The sequence below is a fragment of the Salarias fasciatus genome, chromosome 18, assembly GCF_902148845.1.
Source record: "Salarias fasciatus chromosome 18, fSalaFa1.1, whole genome shotgun sequence".
In the NCBI taxonomy this organism is placed as follows: Eukaryota; Metazoa; Chordata; class Actinopteri; order Blenniiformes; family Blenniidae; genus Salarias; species Salarias fasciatus.
The window spans coordinates 26,861,860-26,876,901 of record NC_043762.1 but is presented as its reverse complement, the minus strand read 5'-3'; the positions used below and the strand labels follow the sequence as shown (position 1 = coordinate 26,876,901).

Below are 15,042 nucleotides of genomic sequence, written 5' to 3'. Positions count from 1 at the left end.
ATTGCAAAGAAATACTTTTGTCTTAGTAGGGTCATTAAAGGATTTGCCATCCAAAATATGCTTAAACATGTATTTTATAAACCTAATCTAGATTTACTGTAATCAATACTTCCAATCCTCACAGATGAAGGATTTCTAAAAATAACTTCAGCATTTCTCAAATTTCAGCAGAAAATAAATCTGGTTGTGAAGCTTTGCTACAGCGAGGTCAAAGCGACCCCAACAGTGTGTGTGTGTGTGTGTGTGTGTGTGTGTGTGTGTGTGTGTGTGTGTGTGTGTGTGTGTGCGTGTGTATACCACAGTCAGTCACACTAATGAAGCCCACATTAAAAAAAAAAAAAAGCGAAAAAAGTAGAGAAATGTTTGTGTTGAATGTGGAGGGTTAACGACAGGTGAGTCTGACCTGCAGCATCACAGAAGGGTTAAAACAAACGGCAGTGAATCATCGGCGTACATGCAACCGCGGAGCCGTTAATCACGTCAGCGTGAAGTTTGTGACCTCGTTTATCTCTCTGGAAGTAATTTGGCTTGAGAAGGCAGCAGAGGGGGGGGGGGGGGGGCATGCTCTGAAAAGGTGGTCCGAGTCAGGTGCAGGCAACAGTCTCTGTGGGTGTGCTTTGTTCAACATAAAAAATACATGAGCTCTTCAGTACCTCGTGCCGACCGACAACATGGAGACAGAACGGGCTGATTAAATGTTGGGGGGGGGGGGAATACACATTCACTCATACCCTGTTTAAACCAAGTCAGATACAGTAAGAGCTTTCAGTGGAAAACACTAACTACCTCTCACAAAAAAACAAAGAGGAATAGAAAAGACGACATCAGAATGTTTGGACTTCTACTCTACAGCCATGGTTTTTATTAACAATCAGAGCCATGTTTTCAACAATGGAAGATTTATAAATATTTGTTTGCTTTTGATTCATAAGAGTCGTCTCGTCACTTTACGGTATGATTCCAGTTGTGGAAGAAACTAAAAGAGTCCTTTAAAGAGTGTTTATATCCAATCAACACCTTTCTTTGTGTCTTCAGAGGAAATCCGGTATGTACACGATGGCTTGTTTTCTCTAAAGACCGCCGGCGTTGGTTCTGGAGAGACGCTGAGCTCAAAGCGGGTCCAGGAGCCGCTGAACCGCCGGAGTTGATCGTCTGGCCTGAAGATTCCCTTCGTCTCCACGTCGACGCCCCGATCTCGACCCCCAGCGCCAGATAATCCATAATGTGGAAGCTCTTCCAGAGATTAAGGAAAGCAAACATCATCTCCCGCTCCGCCTCCGATACTTCCACACAGCATCCAGACCAGAGGGCGCAGTGGGCGGGGGGGCAAAGGGGGCTTTGTTTTCCGTCCACGGCCCCCTCCTCACAGCGGTTGGGATGTTCAGGCCAAGGCCATGGGGCACCAGGGTTCACCCCGCACCGGCGCCACCTCTGACGACTGGCCCAGGCCCACGCCGCCGCCGTACAGGCTCTCCTGTCCCGGGTACTTCACCGAGGCCGAGGCCGAGCCGGCGCCCTCCCCCGAGCTGGACAGCACGGACGAGCTGACCTGCGGCAGCACGAGGAAACACACACCGTCAGCAAACACACACACACACACACACACACACACACACACACACACACACCTGCTCTGGGGGGATTCTAGGATGATGATGTTCCACTTTTGTTCTGTGTTCATGAGAAAAGCTTCTGTTTGTGTGGCTGTACTGCGACACATTCACTCTGCATGAGACTCAACAGCTGCTGCAAAAGCTTTAAACTCTCAGAGAGGATCAACAGAAATACCCAGACAGTTCTAGACTGTAATTAAAACAGTAAATACTCATTTTAATGCAGTTAGGATTGGTTTTCTATTTGTAAAATTTGTTTCAGGGTTATATTGCACTGGATGGTGCACAGTTTTTAACTTCTTTTAAATCCTGTTGCACTGTCTTTTGCCTATATTATCCATTTTATTATTTTTATTCTATTTTAGGTGACATGATTTTTCCATTTTTTTTCCATGTCTCACTGTAGGAGGGAAAACTAGATAACATTTTGATTTCAGTGTCTGTTATGTGCAGCAGAATTGGCAATAAATCCCACTTTGATAACCCTGACTTCAGAATAACTAAATACCATTTAATATCAACTAATCCCTTGAAGTTCCAAGCATATAAAACTAAATGACCTTCCCTGTGAAAAAAAATCCAATTTGAGGCTCTTTGCAGTTATAAACTTAATAATTATTATTATAAACTGAAGAATTAATATTAATTCCTGTGCTGCTAAAACACACATAGAGATACACCTGAATGGGTTGTTGGTTTGAAGCCCTTCAGATTTGTGTGTATTTCCAGGTTTAATGTGCGACATGGATCTGAGGAGGGAGACTCACCCCGGTCACCTGAGCAGAGGGAGAGCTGTTCTTCGAGCAGTCTTCAGAATTGGACGAAGAGGTTGATGTGGGAGTCATGGACACCGAGTTATTTCCTGCACACACACACACACACACACACACACACACACACACACACACACACACACACACACAGGCCTTGTTACAATTCAAGTTGCAATCATCCTAAAGCAAATACCTTTGTCAGACACTCACCAGAGGATCCCTTGGTTTTGTTCAGAGTTTTGGGTTTTCTTTTTCTCGTCTGGATTCCCTCTTTCTTCATGGCGAGCGGCCGAGGCACCTGCGAGGAAAATGGAATATTGATGAGAACCTTAAAAAAAAACATTGGGTAGAGATAACAAATAAATAAATGCTGAACTCACCCCGTGTAATTTAGTGTAGAGGCCGCAGGCGTTACACACCGGCTCCCCCTCCGCGTTCCGGCGCCACAGGGTGGTCGTGCTGGTCTGACAGTTGGCGCAGGACAGGCCGATTCTTCTGGACGTGGACTGATGACACAAGCACGAGATTTACCATTATTCCCACGTTACTGATATATATAAAAAATTATAATTAAAAATCAAAATCCACATTCGATCGTCCCTTTGCCCTTACAGACTCAGTAAAGATCTCAGTTCAATGGCCTTTTACGCACCAGTTTGTGTCCAGTTAAATTCCAGGGAGTGACTGGCGGCTGATTCACAGCTAAAGTTTGTGCGTAATTCATTGAATGACACCATAAATTCCAAATTTTATGCGCAATGGTTACGAAATATTCAAAGTAAAAGACGATTTTAGTAAGTTCACTAAAATTCAAAGACTCACTTTCTATTTCGAGCCCATAATATGGAGTCTAATATGACAGTTTCAGTTAAATTGGTAGAGGCATTTCAGTCTCAAAGTGATTTTCAGCAAAGAAAAAAAAACCTGTGCGAACTCCAAAATGTATGGACAATGGTTATGAAATCCTTAAAATAAATGAAACACTCCAACAATTTCACTAAAATCCAGCTTTTTATTTCCTATTTTGAACTGAGAAGGTGAGTTCTATTGTTACACTATAATACATTTCAATGACTTTCTTCTAATTTTCCAGCAAAAGCTGTGCGTAATTCACGTAATGGTGCAAGAATTAACTCCAGATTTGAGGCGCAATGGTGATGAAATACCAAAAGTGTACGACGCACTTCAACAATTTCGCTAAATTCAGCTTTTTATTTCGTGTTTTGAACCCAACAGGTGAAGTCTATTATTGCAGTCGTTGTTTAATTGGTTATGAAATATCATGGAGTCTCAAAGTGACGCACGACATTCTTATAAAAAACGGTGCGTAATGCCACCGTGAATAATTCCACTATGTTCCCGTTAATTTAGATCAAAATTTACAGCATATTTTTGGATTTCATGTTGGGAAAAGTGCCATATACCACAAACACCATCAAAATGCGCATCTTTTTTTTTTCATGCAGAGCCAAAGCATCAAAAAAAGCATTAAAAGGCCTCCTGGCTTTGAAGTCCTGATAAGTCAAAAGCAACGTAAAGCACCTGTTCTTTCTCCCAAAATTTGCACTTTTTTTTTTTTTATTTAATATAAATGACTAATTAAGTTATTTAAATCAACTTTGAGCTCACATTTGAAAACAGTCGCCTTTAAACTCCTCATGCCGCGGCTTCATAGATGGATATCATCCGCGATAACCTCCAGCCATTGTTTGGAACAATTAAACAGGAAAATTGAGCCTCTAAGTGCTCGCGTCCCCCCAGCCTGCCTCCTCACCGTGCGTTTCTGCGGTTTAATTAATGGCCGGCTCAGGCCGTTCATTTTGCTGTAGAGGCCGCAGGCGTTGCAGAGAAAGTGGCCCGTGCCGTCGCGCCTCCAGAGCGGCGTGGAGATGGAGCCGCAGTTGACGCACTCCCGGCTCTCCCCCATGTCATCCAGGATATCTGAAACTGAGAGGGAAAAGCACGAAATTACGCACACAAAAAAATCGTGAAGATGAAATTATTATTATTATTATTATTATTATTATTATTATTATTATTATTATTATTATTATTATTATTATTATTTTAAAGGATTAAATGAATATTTAAAGGGATCAATCAGGTGGCCTAACCGTGTTACAGTTAAGTAAGCCACTTCCAATATTGATGTGTAAAAATGTCCGATTTAAATTTTAATTATTTTCCTTAGTGTGCACAAAATATTTCTGGATACACACACACCTTTTCTTTCTTTTTTTTTTTCTTTTTTTTTTTACCAAATTCAGAACCTGAATATATTCCTTTTGTTTTCCACTGGATTGACTTTTGATGCTTTACTTGGAGTTGGACAGCGTTTCTCGAGTTTTGGATGTTTGGTTTCATCTGAAGATGTCAGTTGTTTTTGTTTTCACTCAGACCGATTCTTCATTCCCTGCCGGCTCCTTTCTTACCTCCGTTTGGTCCTCGGATGAGGGGCGCGCTCCTGCTCTGCAGGGTGTGCAGCATGGTGTTGTCGAAGGGCGGCCCGGTCCAGGGAGAGGGCAGCTGCTGCGCCACGTACGGGGAGTAGGGGCTCGGGTAGGTGCCGCTCAGGGGCCGGGAGAGGCCGTACTGGTCCCTGCTGCCCACGTTCAGCGTGTTCGTGTAGCCGCCGTCTCCCCGGGGCGCCCCGTTATTCATGGGCGGGCTCGGGGGGTAGTGGAAGCGGCCCGAGGCGTGCGGGCTCCCGGTGCTGTACGACGGGCTCTCCGGGGCCGACTGAGACCACACCGAGTGGCTGGAGACGGCGTGGCCGGGCTGGGCGGAGGCGCCGCTCTGCAGGTAAGACAGGCTGGGGATCATGGGCCCCACCCGGGAGCTGGGCACGTACACGGGGGAGTTGGGGTTGGAGTGCATGTATCCGCCGGAGGACGACTCGTATCCAGTCTGGCTCTGCGCCGCCGCGATGGCCAGCGTCTGGTACATGTCTGCGGGGTCCACCAGCAGGCCGGCTTTGTGCGCTCCGGCGGAGAGGACGAGCTTGCTGCCCTGGTCCAAGTCCGTGAAGAGCGGGATGTCCTCCGCGGCGGCGGCGGCGGCGGCGGCGCTCAGGCTGTTGTTGTGGTGTCCGAAGTGAAGGTAGGAGTGTAGCGACCGGCTGTCGGAGCGGCGGTGGCCCAGCGCGTCCAGCTCGCTCGGAGGAGTCCTCAGCTCGTCCCTCCTGCCGTCACCGGGCAGGTAGCTCTGCTCAGCCGGTGACCCTGGGCTGCTGGACACTTCGCGCTTGACCATGGACCAGCCGTTGTCGCCCAGGTCCATCCAGGAGCACTTTCCATACACAGTGTGGGCTAAGAAAAATGCTCAGGGAGTCCTCCGCCCCTGGAAAGAACCAAAATCAAAGAGTTGGACGCATTAGGATGTCAGTGGAGAGGAAGCAGTTGTATCCAAAAATTAAAAAAAAAAACAAGGAAAAAAAAAACATCTGGAGAGAAAAGTCACCAAGTTTCGGGGAAAAGCGCGTTTTAATCCTCGAGTAAATCCACCATTAAAAAACCAAAAGAGAAAGCCGGACAGCGGCCGTTACAGCGCCCTGCCTCTGCCCGGGTTGAAGCTCATCCAGCGCGCGGTGACTGCCATCGTCCTGCTCAGCCTGCGCTCTTAAAGAGCCACTGGATCCGTCCGCGTCAAACCCACTATCCTCCCACATCACGCGCGCGCGCACACACACACATTTAAGAGATAGGAAACAAAACGCAATATGTCTTCACAGCAAAAGAGATAACCGTTTGATAAGAGTCAAAACAGATAAGGGCCGGAGAGGCAGGCGGCGATAAAACAATACCCCCCGAAAAGATGAGCGGGGCCCGCGGCGCGCGCAAAGGACAGATGTTCACGGCGCGCGCGGCGGACAGAGGACCGGAGGACCGGCCGAGAAAAAGACTCCACGTACCTGCTAGCGCCGTGCCATAAGTTGCACACGCACACGGTAAAGGAAAAGCCTGGAGTCCGGGTGCGCCGCTGCGTCTCCTGGAAGTAATGGGAAACGTCTCCGCGCGCCGCAGACGTTTATGAGAGGAGGCGCCTGTGGCGGCCGCGCGAGGCCGACCAATCACGAGGAGCGGAGAACACGATGGGGGTGCCAGCCTGTGAACTCCTGCGATCAATCAGGGCGCGCGGCAGACGCGGGCCAAGAAAAGCGGTCGCGTCTGAAACACTGTGTGAATTTGTAAATGCAATCAGCCGGTTTCACAATGACTCCATCCTCTCAGCTCAGCCTTATTGATTTATTTACACACTACCAAGTCTGAAAATGATCAAATATAGCAAACACAGTCTATGTATTCAAATTGGTTTTAAAAAATGTACTTTAAGTGTTATTTTATACGAGTGAAATAAATTATGTCTGTTATTGACGTAAAACCTGCTGAATAGAAATAGAATTTTTCGTGCCCAAGGCCTGCAAAAGATGAAATATCACAAATAAAAACAATTGTGAGCTTTTGTTCTTTTGGTGATCACTGATTAAATACTTTTACATCAATTTATTCTACAAAACAAGAGAAAACAAATTGCAAGAAAGCAATTTTTTTTTAATAAAAAGGTTTCTCTCTCTCTCTCTCTCTCTCTCTCTCTCTCTCTCTCTCTCTCTCTCTCTCTCTCTCACACACACACACACACACACACACACACACACACACACACACGCACGCACGCATTTTACATTACGGCCGTTATCACTGCTTGTTTGTGTTGTTACAGCGTTGGACCAATGTGAGTACTAAGCGGACTAATAAAAGACATGACTGGAAAACTGGCTTAAAGATGTGTTTTAATCTTTGTCACCATCCAGATTCATTTCACTTATTTAACTGTTTATATAATTACAATATGTTATTGTTTTGCACTGTGTTATTGCACTACCTAGACAAAAATGAATTATTATTTGGCTTATATGTATATAACTATACAATAATTATTAGATAGATAGATAGATAGATATACAGATAGATAGATAGATAATAGTAAACCTCATTAGGCATCATTGTTTCCGCATTTGCTCACTGTCGCGGTGTTTTTCCGGGAGTCTTTCGTTCCTGAAGATGTTTGCAGTTTCGCTGCTCTGATTCGTTCATGATCAAACCGGTCGAACAGGTTTTCCTTTGAATCCGCTGAGATTGAATTAGAAAGACAGTTTCGTCCTCATCAATCAATAACCTCTGCTAATTAGATCAACTCCTCATCACGCAGATCATGAATAGAAATACATCCAGTCGTTTGACTCTGCTGTAGTTTCGATTAATCAAGATGTATTCTGTATTTCCGGAGTGTTTCATAAATTTGCCGCCATTTGTTGATATTGTTGAGTCTTATTTCTCCTGCTGTGGCCTCTGCTCCCTCCTTCCTGATGCTTAATTAGTTTATTTAAGTGTGGGGTTTGAAAGGCCTCACGTGAGTGTGGACGCACCGACTCCCAGCACGCCTCCGCGGCCGTGACGCGCTCGCGCGCAATAAACATCGGTGATCAAAAGATGGAGGAGCGGGTGTCAATCGAATCACGGTCCGTCCACTCACGACGCGCAAGCGCCTCCAGCTGAGCAGCAGGTTAACACTAATACTATTAATGCAGAACGAGAACAGCAACAGCTCAGTCACAGACATATGTTTATTTGTTGATTGCGTTTCAATTTTAAAAAATGGAACGAATTAAACACATAACGCACACAAAACAAACGCTTTTTTTTTATTTTAGCTTCATTAAAGATACGTTTTTAATAATTAAAAATGTGCGTAAAAGCCGTAGACGGCGTTTAATAGACATTAGGTGAAAATATCTTTTACATTGATTTTAAGTGTTGAAATAACACTCGTGGTTTGATATTTTAAAGAACAATATGCATGTCGTGTTACATTCAGATTGTACAGATTTTACTTCCAGAAGGTTCTTGCAGTTCAGCATGTCTCTAAAAAGGCAGCAGACCTCTGAGCTCAGATCTCTGAAACATGACAGTGAAGCCAAACCCTGCAGGACACACCCACTCCCACCAAAACACTTCTCCAGCTCTGCTTTCTGGACATGGAGTCAGAACCAGGGGGTGAATCAGTTTGAGCCTCCTGAGATCAGGTAGATCCTCCACACTCATGTGATCCATGTGCTGAAAAGCACTGCACTTTCCAGGTAAACATCAGTTTTTATTGGTCTGCCGAGTCCTCCTACTAACCTCGTGCACTCGTAGGCCTGGCTTCCTACTGAAATTAAGTTAAACTTTAATGAAATGAATAAATCGGAAAACTGACTGACTTAAAAATTCAAGTACAAAATTCAGTCATTGCAAATCACCCTGATCAGTTACAAAAAATGGATGTATGAGAACTCCACTGTAAATATAAGATCACATTTCAGTGCATCAGTCTAGTTTCTGTTTTAATTATCACTGTCATTACCATTATTGCTTGCATCAATTAATAATTATTTAAGGAATTAATTCAACAAATATGTGTCATATGCAGTACCAGCCATTTCCTCTAGAGGCGCTATCATTCACAATTAAGTTTTACAACTTCAGGATTAAATTAAAAGATTAGATTTTACGGAAAAGTCTCTAAAGTTCATTTCTTTCCAATTTTGACAGATTTTAATGAAAGTTCCAGACAGACTTTAGTTTCGGAGACTTACTGTTGGTTGGTTCTGTGGGTTCTAGGAATAGTTTGTTTATAAGATTTATTTTTGATCTGATATTTGTTTTAAACATGTAAATAACAGGATATATGAAGCCAAACATCAAAAGTTGAGTATTTTTATACAATAGTAAAAAAAATATTTTCCATGAGTGGAAGTAATGAACAACAGATATCACGGGTTAGTTGTTTTCATTTTTTTTTTTTTTTTTTTTTCCAGTTTTTGAAATATTTCCCACGGAGGACACAGTTCACATCAAATCATGCTTTTTAAATCTCAGGTTATGGTTCAATCAAAGCCGATATTCAAACCTTTTCTTATGCATTTTAGAAACCAACGAGTTGAATCATTTTACAAAGAGAAAACATTCAAACCTCAAACGGAAAGACCAACAACTGCACTCATCGACAGGCGTTGCTCTAAATTCACTGGAGTCTGTATTTATTCTGTCACCATGATCGTAATGGATATCAGTTCAAACTGCTTTATCATGAACTCACGTGACACTGATGATAAGTCACTGTACAAATCATTTTGATAGATTTCACCGTGTTAGATTACTGCTATTCTATTTCCATTTCTTTTATTGTCTTTTGGCCCACCCCCCTCTTCTTTTAACCCCCACCTCCAGGTTCAGTGGAGCCTCAGGATGAAGGAGGCGGGTTCTCAGGCCTGGAGCGCGCACACGTGTACTACAATAATAATAATAATAATAATAATAATAATAATAATAATAATAATAATAATAATAATAATAATTCTGCTGAGAGTTCATGATTGTATTCCATTTGAAATGATTCTTACAAATGAAAATAGACGTAACGCATTTAGTCATTTATTGGTGAAAAGCAAAAAAACAGAATAAATTAGAATTCTATTCTATTTATTTAATTCATCCTCCAAACTTAAAAATAATAATAATAATAATAATAATAATAATAATAATAATAATAATAATAATAATAATAATATAATAATAATAATAATAATAATAATAATAATAATAATATATTTTTAGCAGTATTCTCCTGAAAACACGAATGTTGTATCGTATATAAATTGAATAATACTCCCAGATTATTCCTGCTGCAGCTTGAACTCAGGAGAATCTCTGGAATTGATTGATCGTCAGATTTTCTTGACTCAGCAGAGGCCAGAGAGCAGCAGCTCCGCTCCGCTCTGCTCCCTCCCCCCTCCTCCCTCCATCTCCACCGTGGAGGCCGCGTGGACGGATGATGACGCGCAAACGTGTGTCCGCGTGCAGTGGTCAGCGCTGTCCTGTCACCGAGGGAGGGTCCCCGGTTCGATTCCAGGGTGGAACCCTTCAGTGCTGAGTCTGCATGTTCTCCCTGACTGTGAAGTCAGAGATCAGCGAAACAAAGTCAGGATGGGAGGGTAAAAAATCTGCCGTGACTTGAATCTCAAAATTAGCATATTAAGAAAACATGTCAAGTTTTTCATAATAATAATAATAATAATAATAATAATAATAATAATAATAATAATAATAATAATAATAATAATAATAATAATAGAAATTAAACAAAAAGTCAAAAACAATATGAAAAAAATCTGATTTCTCAGCAATTCCTTAAAGAATCTTTCAATATTCCCTAATTCTGAGAAAACATCAGAATTCCAAGAAATTCTGAGGAAAAAAGAGATAATTCTGAAATATTTCCAGAATTTGGAGCAACAGTCAGAATTCCAGTAAAATCATCAACTTTTATTTAATTTCAAAATTGTGTTTTACTGAGTAAAGAATCAGAATTGTAAAAATAAAGTCATAATCCTGAGACGAAAACTGTTTTTCCTCCTTCTTAAACTCGTGTTTTGCCTCCATCCATGGATGTGATGCAGAGCAGAGGATGCACATCTGGATTACAGACTCATTAAAGTCCATCTAATCCAGAGGTTCACTTTCACATTGAGTTTAAGGCTATAATGTGTCTGCAGACGTTAAAACACACACAGGGCATCTAGGTATAATTCATGTGACACGTTGCTGGTGTGCCGGCGTTCGTTCCTCCCTGACCCTTCCAGATTATTCACCGTGTTGCAGATTTTGAGGAAAGGCCGTGTTCGCTTTCGAGCTCCTGCTGCCCCAGCCTTTAAAACACTGAAGTATTTGCTCAGATTTTATGGAAGACACAGTTAAGTTTTACACCCTGCCGGGCCTCTGCCGGGCCCGGCTCCCCGCCGCTGGCGTCCTGGGCGGGCGGGCGCGCTGGAGCAAAGGCTGCTGGGAGAACAGGCAGGCCTCCTGTTTGAAGTGGTAGATGATTAAACGGGTCATGACAGGTGTAAAAGCAACCTTTGTCATTTTGGACTCGCAGAGTCCTCGCTTCCCTCGACTCGCCCACAAAACGGAACGCCCTGCTCACCTGCAGTGTGTGCGTGCGTGTGTGTGTGTGTGTGTGTGTGTGTGTGTGTGTGTGTGTGTGTGTGCGTGTGTGTGTGTGCTGGGAGAGGTGTTTTAGCAGGAGATCTGCCCTTTTCTCCATTAGATGTTGTTGTTTTCCAGTCCAGAGCCTTAAAGCTCCGACGGTTCCTGGCTGAATGATATTTTTGTTGAATTTCCACCAAATGAGTCCAGAAATCTGGACATGAAGCCTCCAGCTGGACGGACTCCACTCTCTCACTCGTTCACTCCTCACATCACACTGACTGGTCACATTCACCCTGTCACCTGGTGACTGCCGCCATTCACACGGACCAAGGTCCAGTGCCTTGCTCAAAGGCACTTTGACATATGGACAAGAGAGAGCAAACCTGCATTATTTACATAAAGCTTGAACTTTTTATTTTCATGCTTTTATTTGACATTTTCATCAAATTCAGTCGTTAGATCAATTTAAGTACATTTTGTGTTTCTTGTTTAAGTTTTAATTTATTCATTTACGATATTACAATATTTAATCCTCTCTAATTAACTAATTAAAAACATGTTGAATGATGTGGCCAGTTTTAGTTGTTTTTGTTATTTTTTTCTGTCATTTGTTTTGGTTTTAGCTCTTTAGCTTTTAGCTCGTTTTAGATGTTTGTCAGGTGAGAACGTGTTTCACTTGCTTCCTTTGAGGTTCTTTCTAATTCATTTTATGCAGTTTTAGTAATTTTGCCATTTTATTCATTTTTAGCTATTTTTGGGTTTTTTTTAGGAGCTCAGATCTTTGTTGGTTCTGTGAGCTGTTTCAGTTTTTTTTTTTGTTGCCACATATGGCAATTTTAGCCTTTATCACTGTTTGAAATTTTTTCCTTTTTTTAGTAATTTAAGTAGTTTTTGAAAGTCATTTTGCTCCTTTGTAAAACTTTCACCTTTGGTTTTCTTGGTGACGCTTTGGGACATTTCAGGTGAGCAACATTATAAGTCAGATGACAGATTCGTCTGTGAGGTTTCAGACTCCTGAGCGGAGAGGCCGGGGAACCTCTCCGGCTCGTGTGTGAGTTTAAAAAGCCAGCGCGTCCCTCCGTCTCTTATTATTTATGTCTCCAGCTGAGCGGTTTTTATCGGCGGGATGTCATGTTGTCGTATCGGCCTGACACCAGCTGCAGGTTCGTTTGACCTCCTCTCTTAACGCTGGCTCCCATCGAGCATCGGCTGCAGCCGACCCGACTCTATCGCCCCTCTTATCTTTCTCCCCTTGAAAATTAGCCACCGAGCGACATGGCGCTGCGACGGACAGGCCTGCTCTGGTATCGCACCAGTTCAAACAGCGCTATCACTAACGGCGCTTTAATATGAGGATTCATTAAGCTCCTGCTTCTGTTGGATGAAAACAGGGTTTTTTTTCCACATTTTCCTGACGCTGGACTCTGCTGCTGGCTGCACGTTGGCTTTTCCAGACCAAAGTCCAGCCGCTATTTTTAGAAATGCTCAGATGTGGACGAACGACCGAGTCCCTCTGATGCTTTTTGGAGACGACTGTTTCAACATGAGCCTGCAGCAGGAACAACACCGACGGTAAAGCCAGACGCTTTCAGTCAGGGTGTTTTCTCATTGTGAGGCCCGTTAGCAGGTTCGCTGGTTAGCTAGCCTGCGCTGACCGTAAGAAGTTCACAGCCAAGCAGCCTCAAAGCATCATGCTGCCTCCACCCTACCTGTCATTTTCAGGGAGAGAGGACTTTGTGATAAAGGACTGGCACGCTGACTAATTCAAAACAATCAATAAAATAAAATGATTAGTGAGTGTGCCGCTCCCTTGGAGATGTTTTACAGAGTGATACAGACCGGAGGTTCCTCTGAGCCTCAGGGTTTGGTGAGAGTGTCAGACCGTCAGAGGCTCCAGATCCTCCACAACAGCAGCGCTGGCCTTCCTGACGGGCCTGTTGAGTCTGAACACACAGGAAGCTCGGTGTGTGTGTGTCTCCTCCTCTCCTCATGACTCAGTCTGCTTGAATCTTTCTGTTCCGCCATGATGAGCCTTTAACTCTGCGATTGTTTCTTCTTTTACTTAAACTTCTTTGAATCATTGCATAAGAGACAGATCTTACATAACACTGAGCCCAGTGTTTCTGTTACCTTTTAAAATATCTTATTTGATCGACTGACGGACGACAGTCTGTTGTTGGACGTATCTTTCAAAGTTCAGCAGGAAAATCAAAGCTGCTTTGAGTTCATGTGACAAACCCTCTGCTGACTTGTTGATGTTTTTATAAGATTACAGACCAGACCTTTAGAAGCGTGAGGAAATGCTCCCACTTGGTCAAGACAGACGAAAGTGCAACTTTTTGAAACTGCTGCACCACTGCCACAGTAAACGTTCTGACTCGACATGCTGGCTACACGATTTTCAAAGTGTTTCTGTGTAAATGTGAAACTTTTCTAGAGAGAAAACGTAAAAACGTTGGCTCAGCTCTTCCAGTCTGAATCTCATGAGTGATTCAGGTTCAGACGACGGACTCCCGGCTTCTCGTCGACATTCGATGGATCGCGGTGTCACGTGTGTGTGTGTGTCTCTGGAAACTCTTGCCCGCCGTGTTATTGTTTCCACGCGCCTCGCCGTGTGTTTTGTCTCGGCAGAGAAGGTCAGGTCTCCAGAACGCGGTGTGACTTTCCCTGAATCAGCTGTTTGGAGCCCCGGCCGGAGGGGAAGCGGCCTTGGGGCTGCCGCCACGTCACTGATAGCGGGACGGAGACGGCCCGGAGGGGAGTGTGAGGCGGCGGCGGCGGCGGTGGCAGCGGCGGCGGCGGCGGGGGGATGCTCCGGCCCGGAGCTGCCGTGGGGAGCAGCTGGGAGACCTTGTAGAGCCCACTCCTGCTCTCAAGGCCGAAGAAATCTCAGCTGCTGGCCGAGATAGGAGAGGAGGTGGAGAGCAAACAATCACCTATTGTTGAAGAGAGAAACGCAGACAAAGAAGACATTGAGCAGGGAAAGAAACACAAAGTTTAAAACACAGGATGCTCTTTAATATAACATGTGAACAGGTACAGCAGTTAGCACTGACGCCTCACATCAAAAAGGCCACGGTTTGAATCTGTAGTTTAACTCTCTGATACACCTTCTATCTCACAAATTCTATTTTCCACCTCCAGAAAGTCAAACTTGCAGTGACCTGAAACACACTTTACACGTGGCGACGCTGCAGGAAAACATCAAGAAACGTCCTGCCAAGCTGCATGAGCTTTTTCTGTGTGCAAATATTACATAATGGTGATATTGACACCTTTTCACACAAACACACCAAATAGAGACAAGACTGGACGTTAAAAAGACAAAGGACAAATTGCGGGAGCAGGCTTGTTTATACCAGCAGGCCTGCTTCTCTGTATATCTGGACTTTATGTTTTTTGACAAAAGGCATAGTTTTGCTGCCTAGACAGGATACTTACATTTATTATAAAAGCAGACAGTTTGGTAAATAGATGTTTTAAGTACATGCAAATATAAAAAATCTTACAAAGAAGGTTTTACATGACAACATGGGAATCCTGTTCGGAAATAAATTCCAGTCGTGGAAACTTCTCAGCAGATGAGTGTAAAAAAAGACATAAAGGCGATAAGATCAGTTTGGTGCAGCT

The 15,042-nt window shown here is 43.6% G+C and overlaps 1 protein-coding gene across 1 annotated transcript; it reads right to left on the bottom strand.

Moving 5' to 3' along the window:
- Positions 1-351: 351 nt before the first annotated feature.
- Positions 352-6,384, bottom strand: gata6 (GATA binding protein 6). Its single transcript, XM_030114930.1, has 7 exons — positions 6,297-6,384; positions 4,819-5,725; positions 4,161-4,333; positions 2,767-2,892; positions 2,597-2,684; positions 2,381-2,475; positions 352-1,549 (listed from the first exon to the last, which is right to left on the bottom strand). Exons 2-7 carry the CDS (start codon positions 5,663-5,665, stop codon positions 1,382-1,384), a joined length of 1,497 nt encoding a protein of 498 aa, XP_029970790.1. The 5' UTR covers positions 5,666-5,725; positions 6,297-6,384; the 3' UTR covers positions 352-1,381.
- Positions 6,385-15,042: the final 8,658 nt, after the last annotated feature.

What these genes read in the sequence shown, in the direction of transcription:
- gata6 (XM_030114930.1), bottom strand. Translation starts at nt 5,665, where the DNA reads ATGGACCTGGGCGACAACGGCTGGTCCATGGTCAAGCGCGAAGTGTCC. An exon ending in CATCCGAGGACCAAACGGAG is followed by an intron (nt 4,334 to 4,818) that starts GTAAGAAAGGAG and finishes TTTCCCTCTCAG; the next exon opens with TTTCAGATATCCTGGATGAC. An exon ending in CAAAACCAAGGGATCCTCTG is followed by an intron (nt 2,476 to 2,596) that starts GTGAGTGTCTGA and finishes GTGTGTGTGCAG; the next exon opens with GAAATAACTCGGTGTCCATG.